General features: G+C 42.2%; 1 protein-coding gene across 4 annotated transcripts in view; it reads left to right on the forward strand.

Annotated features, from left to right (window-relative positions):
• The window catches only part of SPDEF (SAM pointed domain containing ETS transcription factor), a 45,299-nt gene that overhangs the window by 18,759 nt on the left and 14,462 nt on the right, over nucleotides 1–12,078 (forward strand). Inside the window, exon 1 of one of the 4 annotated variants that reach the window (XM_053244017.1) lies at nucleotides 241–289. The exons of 1 other annotated variant lie outside the window; for it this stretch is intronic. Coding sequence is in view for 1 of the 3 variants with exons in the window: in XM_053244014.1 (XP_053099989.1) it covers nucleotides 2,641–2,653 (13 nt within the window). In the remaining 2 variants the exon portion in view is untranslated. Of the gene's footprint in view, nucleotides 1–240; nucleotides 290–2,547; nucleotides 2,654–11,134; nucleotides 11,332–12,078 lie in introns of those variants that run through there. 2 more of the 4 variants (XM_053244014.1, XM_053244015.1) reach the window with 2 other exon arrangements.

The following is a 12,078-nucleotide window of genomic DNA, read 5'->3' on the forward strand; positions in this document are numbered from 1 at the left end:
GTTGTGAAAGAGAAACTCAAGTATGTAGTACACCGCTCTGGGATCCTTGGAGGAAGAGCGGGATATAAATGTAATAATAATAAAATGTGATAATAATAATAATAACAGAACCCTGTGGTTGTCTTTGGTAGGATACAGAAGGGGTTTACCATTGCCTCCTCACGCGCAGTACGAGATGATGCCTTTCAGCATCTTCCTATATCACAGCTGCTCGATAAAGTACCAGCGGGGATTTGAACCATCAACCTTCTGCTTGTTAATCAAGCATTTCCCCGCTGCACCACTTAAGGTGATGTTTGATATGTACTCCCTGGTATTTGCACTCATTTCTTGACATGTATGGGCATCTGCTATCTCAATACATTCACACACATGCACAAACACACTGCCCTGATTCTTTATTGTGTGGCTCTTTGCTTATTGTACTATGCCACATGCACACTCCAGATCAACTTTCCTGTAGTGAAGAAAGTAAATGGAAGTGCTCAAATCGTTGCTGGCAAACTCAGTGTGGCATTATGTTATTGTTTGGCAATTGTTTGTTTTAGACATCAGAGGAACATATTCCATAATTCCTTTTATTCCTTGGCTGCTTTCACTAGTAGAGGAAAAGCTCCTTATGTGGTTGTGTTGGTGGGTGGGTGGGTGGGGGGTGGGGTGGGGTGGAGAGAATGGGTTAAGATGGGGCACATTTTGTCCAAGCTTCTAATACTAACAAATCAACCTTCTTGGCTCCTGGTTGGGTCACTGTAACCTTTGCATGAAGAATATGTTGGAGCTGTTTGTTAAAAGGCATAATTCCAATTGTGTGTGTGTGTGTGTGTGTGTGTCTTACTGAGACTTCAGACCAGCTTTTTTTGTCAGTGAGCCCCAGCCTGTGCTCATCTGATCCATGTATAGCACTCTTCACAGAGGGGCCCCCTGTACAGTAACAATAAGGAATAATTTCACAAAATCCCTGCTTCATCTGATGTGCATCTTGGCACAAAAAATAAGGACTAATTTTGATGGCCAAATCCTATTTGTTTAATTCTTATTGGAGCCCAATCCAAAACCATGAATCTGTAAGAACTACCTATATATAAACAAAATGGTTGACATTGGGCTGATTCTCATGATCAATGTAATGTCCGTTATCTGGAAAACCAGGGATTCCCATTGCATGTGCACTCCTGTTTTGTAGTCATGAGAATCTGGAAAATCTAGGTAGTCAGCAATGCACCAACCCAACATGAAGCCGAGATTGTTAAGCCAACATCAAATGTCAGATTTCCCATATTGGCTTCATGTCAGATTGGCATGTTCTCAACTGGAGATTGCTGAGATTTTCTGGGTTATCACGACTTTAAAGCAGGAATGCACACACCGCAGGAACCTCTGGATTCCTGGGAAATGGACATTACATTGATCATGAGAACCAGCCCATCGACTCATTTTTAAGTTGCATCAGGAATATAGATTAGCTACAGTCATATCTAGTTCTCAGAAGGCTGTATGATTAATAGAAATATTGCATGAAAAAGAAAAAAATATTGCTTACTTGTGTGATTTCTAGGCAATATTATTGTTTTCTGACACATGGCTTTTTAAAGGGAGGAACTTTTTACTTATATTTCTTTCTCACTCTTCCTCCAAGAAGCTCAGGATGGAATAAATGATCGTCCCTTAATTTTGTCTTCACAACAGCCCTGTGAGGTGGGATAAGATGTGGATTAGTGACTCATCCTAGGTCACCAATGAGCTTCATAACTGGACAGGGATTTGAGCTTGGGTCTCCCCACTCCTACTCCAGCATACTAACCACTATAGTACACTGGATCTCTAATCTTTGTGAGGTGAACTCATATCCAGAATTGAGTATACTATGATAATAGCAATAATATCAGCCCTAACTCCATACTAAACAAAAACCAGAATCAAAGCAGATGATCCATATTTATTATGTGAACTAATAAAATGTGAATATATTTGATTATTCTGTTTATGCCTCTACTAACTATTGAGAAGGCCAAAGAGCTGTGGAAGGCACCAAAACATCATACCCTCACCCTGGAAGCCTTGCTAGCTCTTTTTTCTGGTTTCTGAGATTTTACCAGGTACTGTCCACAGGTTTTCAAGCATATCCTTGCATCCACAAAGGACTAGAAACATTACTTTCTCACAAAATGCATGCTGAGCTTTTCACAAATTGCTTTTCACTATTATAATAATGCTGAATTTTGCACTCAGTACCAAATTCTCTATGTGTGACAGGCAATAGTAAAACACACCCATTCCTGCAGATATCGATACTGTTGAGTGTAGCTACAGTGTAGTGTTTGAGAAAGGAGTCTGCTTATTCCAAGACTGCTTGGTTATGGTGCAGAGTGGCTGCCTGGCTTCTCATCATTGTGTTCCTTTAATACAAAAATGTGGGCCAAATCTCTAAAGTTGACATGAAGGGTTTTTGGTCTGAAGCTCTCTCCAAGGTGCTGGGACTGGCAATGAGGAAGCAGAAAAGAAACACCTGTTCCATGGTTAACCACTGTTTGCTTAATCCCCAAGCAATTAGGCTACCTCTGCAAGCTGTTGGACTTTGAAAAACTAAGAGTGGTGAGAAGAAGAAAGAAGATTTCAGTGTACACCGGCAGTATGCATTAGATGCAGATTCAAAGTCAGGCAGCTGGTATCCCTTTACATCATTTTAATTAACAGGATGTATATGATCTTAATGATTTAAGGATTATCGCCTCAAGCGTGTGTAAAGGAGAGATGGTAGGGGGAAACTGAGAAGGCAAAAGTTGTGAAAAGGAGTCCAGTGGCTGGATGTCAATAGGGTTTTGTGGAAAATCAAGGAGGATTTAACTAGCAGTAGGAAGGCTTTGTAGGGGGGGAAAAAGAGGAGAAAAAATGCAGTAAGGAAGAAAACTGTGTAGAATGTGCCTATAGGACCCGGAGTTATTCATGGTCCAGGTATTAGAATCTCAGATCCCTACCAGATCTGGGATTCTCTATGTAGAAGCACAATGAGGATATTGATTTGCTAATATGGTTTCTGTGAGTGATTCACTAAGACCTGAGGTCTGACATTTTAAATATGCAATAGGATTAAAAGGGAGTTGTGAGAGGGAAGCTAGCTTTCCTTTTTTCAACTTTTTTGTTTTGTTTTTTGTTTTGAACATTCACTCACTCCTTGTGCTGTTGTTCCAGTGAATCTCCTTCTTGTTTGGAGCAGCTTCTCCAAGTAAACAGTTCCCCACCTGCCCTATAAAGCAAGCAGCCGGTGTGCCAAAGCCAGAGAAAACCAAACAAAGGTCCCCACCCTTAGAGTACAGCACACTTTGTCAGAAGATTACTCAGACTTCTCTCTCCCACAGTCTAGAGGTTCTGCTCCTCGCCAGGTTCTCTTTCTCAGACCTCGAGCACTTGGCTTCTCAGAATTGAATACTGTTGTGGGAAGCTGAAAGAGTAGCAATGATGCAAAGCTCCATGCACTTGCCTTCCACCATAATGTTTCGGTTCCTAGGCTCACCAGCACTCCTCTTTTTGGTAAAATTTCTGCAGCTGTTTCACTCCGTACCCTTGTTCTGACTTCAGCTATATGAAGAACAGAGGTTATAATATGTGACATTTGTATTTGCCTTGCCTTAGGAGGCAATTCAGCAGAAATAATCCATGTTTATTTACCACAGCCCCTGGTGGCGCAGTGGTAAAACTGCCACCCTGTAACCAGAAGGTTACAAGTTCGATCCTGACCAGGGGCTCAAGGTTGACTCAGCCTTCCATCCTTACGAGGTTGGTAAAATGAGTACCCAGAATGTTGGGGGCAATATGCTAAATCATTGTAAACCACTTAGAGAGCTCCGGCTATAGAGCGGTATATAAATGTAAGTGCTATTGCTATTGCTATTGCTATTGCTATGTTGCCATTAGAACAGCCATGGGCAGCCATTTTGGCAAGTATGCCATAAGTCCAGACCCAAGTAGATGATGGCACCACACAACAGCGGACACTAAAAAGTGTCTGCAGAACCACCCTTGTCTCCCCTAGTGTGTCTTGCCTCTGGTCTAGCAAATGAGACAGCACGCAGCAGCAGTGCAATGTAGAAGAAGCCGGCAGAACTCAGGAGTGCATTTCCAACTATGCCAGTCCAGGAGGCCACCCTTCTACTGTCCAGGAGCACTACAGCTCCCTGCTGCCCTCATAACTTGCAGCACTTGCACTGGAGATTGGCCCCACTGTTTTAGAGAGCAGAGGTTTCTCTGCCTCTTGACAACAGATTTATTCAGTTACCTTGAGCTCTTATCAATCATCCTTCCCCCATTCCCACACATATTGAACCAGGGACTGGAGCAGATGGATAGCCAAATGCATAGTCAGTATAGCAAAGCAACACCAAAATAGCTGGCATCAGAATCCAGACTCAAAGCAATTCAACAGATACGACCAGAGGTGCTCTTTCTCCTGTACTTTGGGGCCGAAGTCTAGGGCCTCCACACTCCCTGGGCCCCCTCCCAATCATCTTTAGTCTGTCCTGGGTGGTGTGGTTTATGCCCTCAAGAACCTACATGTAAAAAAATATGCTTAACTTGCAGCGGGAGTGGGGGGGGCGGGGCTCCAAAGGCCTTTAGGTCCAGGCTCCAAAATTACCTAGGTGCACCCCTGGATATGACCCACTGCTGCCAACAGGTGTGGTCTTAGGAGAACAGATCTGCTGTACCCACCCTAAAGCCTTGCAACCCAAGCATGTAAAATTTTTGTAGTTTCTGGTCTGTGTCAGTGTGTGCTGCTTGTAGTCCTGATATATAGATAGTGTTTGGTCCAATATCTTTTTCTGTCCAGACCTTGGGGGGGCCTTGTAGCAAGATGGATGACAGGGAGAGGCAAGCCCGCAGCTGCAGCACTGTTGATGTAAGGCCCACAAAATATCTGGCATCCAGTCTTGTTTATTATCTCCTTTGCTTGTGGTCAAGGCAAGAGGAAGATCTAATCCCACTTCCAAGCAACTCCCCACTGTCATGATTTGGCAAAGAGCTTTCTCAGGACTCTGGCCTTGCAAGCTGTTACCAGTTTCCCTTTTGTGCTGGAAGCCACATGGGGGCTGGATTTAGGGCTGATTTGTTAAAGTCTTAATTTAATCCAGAGCAAATAAACTAGAGGTTTGGAGCTGGGCAGTATCTCTCTGGGAAACCTAGAGGCACAAGCTCCCTATGAGGTTTCCTAGTATCTGTAGCATAATGGGGGGGGCAGGCGAGGGGAAGCTGAGCTTTCAAAACATGTGGCACTGCCTTTGGAGAGGCAGCCTTCAGAGTGTATCACTGGAAAACATGCAGGGCCTTTGCAAGGTAAATGAATTGTGCTGGAGAGGACAACTGGGCCATCAAATTAAATCCCACGCTGAAAATTATGTTTCCTTGCATGTCAGCCTGCACTGCTGTGCAGCCCACACAATGATACCACAGATCAGCCAACAGAATGGAGCCTGCTGTTGCCTTTAGAATGCAGTAGAAATGTCTGTTGTTTGGGTAAATTCTATAGAAAGGCTTTCCCTGGGTCAGGAAAAACTATCCAGTTTAATAAAATATGCAGTGTCTGACAGAGGCAACATCTGGCTGCATGAGTGGAAATGTAATAGTACAGAACACTCATAGAGACGGAGTTCTCCTACTCCATGATCACTTTCAACTTCTGACCATCTGTTTTAGGGCTTGTTGTGCAAGAAGCTACTTAAGTCATTTGTCTAGACCTTTTTTGAACCAGTTTTACTGATGGCCATTATTTCATTCGATGGAATGAATTGAGTATCCTGCAATAATTTTTAATGGGTGTCTTAAGAACATAAGAACAGCCCTGCTGGATCAGGCTCAAGGCCCGTCTAGTCCAGCATCCTGTTTCACACAGTGGCCCACCAGATGCCACTGGGAGCCTACAGGCAGGAGTTGAGGGCATGCCCTCTCTCCTGCTGTTACTCCCCTGCAACTGGTTTTTTAAAAATATTGTCTTTTATTACTGCTTTCACGTGTGACACAAACAAGTGCCTCTGAGCTTCTTTTGTGGGGTTTATGTCATGCATGTGCACGCTGTCAATGTGGGACAGAACGCAGAAGCAGCACCAAATGTACAATCTAGTCCATTTTGCACTTGTGCTATAAACCACTTTAGGCACAAACTGATTCAAACCTTATGCGTGACTGTACCTAGCACAATCGTTTTCAAACTTTTGACTTTCAGGAAATATTTTCCATTGTGTATTGCTATTTGCAAGTAGATACATTTAGACTGTGTGGAGCATTGGCCATGTCTCTGGTGCCCTTCTGGTACCCCACATGAACTGATAATGTGCCCTAGAACTACTGAACACTCTTCTGTGGCTCTACATTGCAAGAGAACATCAGTAATGGTGGGCAAGTTGTCATTTGACTGCTCTTCTCGTTGAGAAGTTTGTTATAAGTTCCCTCGAACATCATCTGAAAATTACTGGCATAGAATTATGCAAAATGGTAAACAAATATTCCCTGGTCACTTTCTCGAAAAACAGATGTGATTCTATACTACTAGCATTCATAGCTCCCCTTGAGCATCTCTTCTCTTTGTTAGAGTCCTTATATCATTTAGCCTCTGCTATTATGCAAATTGTTTGCCCTTTCAGTAATGTTTATGGTCCCTTCAATAGTTTTTCCAGTTTTATCTGTTTTCAAATAGGGTAAGAAGTGAAGCCCACCATATTAACTGTATGGGTAAGCCACTGACTTAAATATGGGCATCTTAATCCCTTTTTGTAGCAAACCCTAGTATTTTGCCTACTTTTTACGGTGGCAACACTTTTCAGGCAGCATACTGTATATGAATGTATATAGCTGCCTTATACAGCTGTATAGCTGCTGAGAAAATATTTAAGACGGACATTGTGACAAAGGCTATGTGTGTGCAGCAGGAAGAAGTGCCCATGTTGCAGGAGGCTTCCCAGCTACCACAGCATCAGCACTCGTGCCAGGGTGTGGGTGTGTGCACGTGCACGATTTTCACTGATCTCCCCTTTCCCCAGAAGTGTCCAGTGCCATCTGAAATATGTTCCTTAGAGCTGGTCAGCCCTCAGGGACATGTTTTTTAATGGCATGGGGCGTTTCTGGAGGAAAAATAGACTGGTGAACATCGTTCTTCAACATGTGCACAATTACCTTCAGCTGCATGGATGTATCTCATTTAATGCACATGCAGTCTTAGTCAGAATATCAGAGAGAGTGTTTAAACAATCATTCTGCAGAATAGAGCAATGCTTCTGCTGAAAATTTTAGTGCAGAAATCTAGAAACTCTATTCCCCTTCATAGCCCTCAGAAAATAAGAGTATGAACATGGAATAGTCTGCAATATTGTAGCCTAGTTTAGCAAGATAATTTTACTGGAATAGAGATACCTGCATCAATGTAGTGAGTGTCCTCAAAACTAAGCTTTGCTCCAGTCTCCCCTGCTTAGCACTAAGGATCTGTGGTGAGCATTGTAGATGTTTGGGAGCCAAGTTAACAGTATCCTACCCTGTCCCTCACCTTGTGCTAACCTACCATGTACTTTAATCCATTGACATTAGAAGCTAAAAGGTCAAACCTATTAGCCATCTTTGAAGAACTGAACTTCTGTATTGGTTCATACAGGAATGGGAAAGGGGAGTAACTGCAGCAGTGCTGATTGTGCAGCCGCAACCAGCACTATAGAGTCAGAGCTGCCTTATGCACCTGCAGCAGTCCTGACATGGTTCATTGATTGATTGATGAAGTGTCGTCAAGTTGGTGTCGACTCTTAGCAACCACATAGATAGATTCTCTCCAGGATGATCTGTCTTCAGCTTGGCCTTTAAGGTCTCACAGTGGTGCATTCATTAATTCAGTCCATCCACCTTGCTGATGGTCGTCCTCTTCTTCTCTTTCCTTCAACTTTCCCCAGCATTATGAACTTCTCAAGGGAGCTGGATTTTTGCATAATGTGTCCAAAGTATGACATTTTGAGCCTGTGCCTCGAGTGAAAATTCTGGATTGATTTGTTCTATGATCCATTTGTTTGTTTTCCTGGCTGTCCATGGTATCCTAAAAAGTCTTCTCCAGCACCAAAGTTCAAAAGCGTCAGTACTTTTTCTATCTCGCTTCTTCGAAGTCCAGCTTTTGCATCCATAGAGTGTCATGGGGAAAACCACTGTCCGAACGACTCTAATCTTTGTAGGTATAGACACATCACAGTATCTAAATATCCTTTCCAAGGCCTTCATTGCAACATGGTTCATAGTGTCACTAAAAAACATGATGCATCATGTCAGCCACTCATTCTTGCTTGTATGTAGCTTTCCTTGTGAAAGGTATGGCTTAAGTTGTCTACAATGCTTAATTACTTACACACTTTAGTTACTTAGCACCACCTTGAATCTCAACTCTAGTCTCTATGCCAGTGCTTTGTGTGAACATTTGGTTGAAAGCCTATCATTACTTATTTGCTTATTGGAACAAGCAAATCAGACTTGTTTCCCCAGCACTATACATACAGAGCCTCTGATATATTTTCTGATATAACCTAATGTTTGTAAGCAATTGTACATCCAGATGTTTCCATGTGAACATCATCCTAAAAGGCAGTAGAACCATCCACTTCTTGAAACTGTAGTCCTTGCTGATGCCATCTTCAAGGAACACATGTGGGAGGGACTGACAAAACATATGACTGGATGTTAAGGATGCCTGGAGAGTCAGAGTTGCTGGTGATGTAAGAGATATCATTTTTAATACATTAGAAGTCACAATATAGATACTGGCAATTTGTATCTTCACTGGAAACTCTTCTAAGGTCAGAGTCTTCAGTCTTAATGAGGGTCATTGAGCTGAACAGTTCCTTGAATATCTGTTCCTGATTTGTGGGTGCTGTGTTTGAAATACCTGGCAATTACAAATCACACTGTGTCAGCATGTCTGAGTTGAAACCAACGTACTCCCTGTGCAAAGAAGGGACTGAATGCAGAGGTTAAACTGTTATTGTAGAACTTTTTGTAAGAAGAGCCAAACTTTCAAAGATCTATGGCAGTGATATGGCTTTTAAAATGTCAGCCTCCTAAATTGTGCTTTGAGTATTTATTTCCAGGTTTACAAATATAATCCGTTTTTATTTAACTAGGTCCAATACTAGATTCAAACCAGTTTTCTTGAAACTTGTTTAATTTTAACTTGGTTGTGATTATTGATTACAGTTATAAGGTTTAATTATAATTTTCAAGTTTTGTTGACACATAAGGAGAAAGAAAGAGACCACTACATAGTAGTCAAAGTACATGTAGGGGTCTGAAACTCCTGCATTTTAACAGTCCATATGTTTGTGCCACATTGATTGGGCAAATCCTTCTACTTCCTTTTTGATCTGCTTTTTGCATCTGTGGCATAGGAAGCCATATCTTGTCTTCAATAGAGCTAGGCAGATCCACTGAGTACTTCTAAAATGTGCTTTAATTATCCCTCCCAGAGATAATTAGAATCTCTTTGTAAGAGCAAATTAGAGATGTCAGCCTGCTCTGTGTGATCAGTAATAGAAAACTGGGTTTCTGGTTTGCTTCAAAAACAAATCTAACTGTAAGATGCAATCTTCCAGGTGTCTTTCATTGGCCAATCAGGGATAATGGAACTCTGGCTTGCAGCAACTACTGACATTTAATTATCTCTTATTTACCATATATCGTTCATTGTGGGGAACAAATATGGGTCCAGCCCTTGGGCAGAAACCTGCGAGGAACAGCAGAAAGGAAATGACATTCTTTGGCACACTGAAGTGAGCAAAGTAGATGGTAATGTACTGTACAGAACACTTCAGTAAATAAAAACCCCACACAAAGGGCACATTTATTTGACTTGGAAGATTTGGAATGAATATCTCCAGAGATGCATTCACTCCTGGTTTTAAATGAGAACTGTAGTTCCCATTGAAGATAGTATACTGAAGGCCAGTGGCTGTCAAGCAACACAACTGCAGTAAACCTGTACTACTACTTACATCTATGCCCCCACTTCTCTGATGATGGGCACACTGCATTAATCTCTGCGTTGCTAACTAACACTGAAGCCTGAACAGACTAAAAGAGGGTTTCCCCCCCTAAAGCTCTCTACCCCCATTCCCTCCAAGTGTACTTGCTGAGCTATTTCAAACAGTGTCGCCCCATATAATCATAACCCAGAGTGTATGATATGTCTGCAAACCACTGGTAGAAATGAGCATTGCATAGTACTGAGGAAGAAATGTGCCAAACACATTTTTGAGTTTAAGATATTGCAGTAATAACTGAATTGATTTTATACATGTGTATGAAAGAAGCCAATAACATACCTGCCAACATGTCCCTAGTTTCCCATTCACCTGAATTTGGTGGTCATGATTTATTCATTGTTCTAAGTGAATCATGTTTCAAACTTTGATGATAAAAACATGTTATGATTAAAGAATGTCTAGCCTTGGAAAACCTAGCCCTATGGTGTCCTAGACCACCTGTAAATTGTGGCTGGGGGTGGTAGGAGTTGTAGTTCAGCGACTGCTGAAGTGCCAAGGTTGCCTTCCTTGGCCAGGGTTAATATCCTTACCGCTGGGTATGCTGTGTGTGCCGACTTGACACTGGCTTACTGTGATGGGGAATGAGATCTTCACTTTCTGCACATTGCAATATGTTGGTTGGTTCTCTGAAGAGCCTGGGCCTACGCTCAACTTACTTGATGAGTTTATTTGAGAGTAGAAGATGGTTGGTACATTGTGTGTGGAGATTTCTGGCATGCACAACATGGTTGTTGCTATTGGATAATTGGTATGTCCTGGATTTGCTCACTCAGTTGTGCTTCATGGTAGTGCTGGTTTGATACTCTTCCATGCTCAGACTGTTTATTTCTGTAGGCTCTCACACAAGAATTATTGCGTTATTTGCAAGAGAATAGTGAGTTGTTAGCTTGATTGGGGGGTGGCAGGTGGCGCAAGAGAAACAGGAGCATTTGTGAGCGATAGACTCCAGCTCACACATTGGGCTTCTGACCTCAACAGCAGCCTTTTTCTGCACTCTTATTTCAGAAGGATTTTGCCTTTAAAGCCTCAGGGAACAGTCAGGCTTTCTGTTTGGTTAGTGACAGTTCCAAAGGTTGCCATGGAAATTCAGCAGGCTCATCTCCTCCTCTGTTGAGTTCAGGCCTCTCTGTACCAAAGACAGATGGACGCGACGTTTTAAAGCACAGATTAAAAGAAAACAAGTTGGAAGTTTTCTTCAAAACATTATTTCAGGGGTTAAAAGGTTTAAAGATAAAAACTCCATCGGATGTCACCTGTCTCTGTGACTTCATGCTCTGCTGAGGTATAGGGCAGTTTTTGTTTTTGTTTTAGAGAGAGAGACTACGGAGACAAAATGTGAATACTGCAGTACTCTAAGACGGAGGGAATCTGGGCTCTGTTCCCTGCACTGCCACAGTCTTCCTTTATGATTCATGTCCATTTTCCTAATTTAATTTCTGAGCTCCTAATATTTTGAATGACACTTGTTTGTCTTACCAGAAGGGCTGAGAAGTTTAATATAATCAAGACTGTGGTAGTGGTAGGGAGGTGAGTTTCTCGGATAAGGTATGTCCCGCCTGTCATTTCATTAAGACCTCAGTATTCTAAACCTCAGCATATTTACTTGAAAATAAATCCAGTTGCTGTTAATGATTCTTACTTCCAGACAGGTGTCTTTAGGCTCACAGCCAAATTTTAATTTTTATCCTACATGCACCTACTCTTGGTATCTTAGGTAACATTTTTCTGATACCTGAGATGTCAAGACCCCATCTTCTTGCACAACTTGAAATGAAAATGACTGGAGAAAATCCCCAATTGACTTCTTTCAGCAAGCAAAGAACCGAACTCTCTGACTTGGGGAAGCCCCTGTTAGCACAATACACTCACCCTACCCTTATTCCTGGTATGTTAATAAAAGTTACCCAAGATACCAAGAGTGAGTGCACATAGGATAGAAATTAAAATCCCCATAGAAAGCCAGTTTCCCCAGAAATCACTGCTAGCTCTTGTATTTGCACCAGACCGAAAGACATTGCAGCCAACTGGA

This window comes from Hemicordylus capensis, chromosome 4 (assembly GCF_027244095.1).
Source record: "Hemicordylus capensis ecotype Gifberg chromosome 4, rHemCap1.1.pri, whole genome shotgun sequence".
NCBI classification, from domain to species: domain Eukaryota; kingdom Metazoa; phylum Chordata; class Lepidosauria; order Squamata; family Cordylidae; genus Hemicordylus; species Hemicordylus capensis.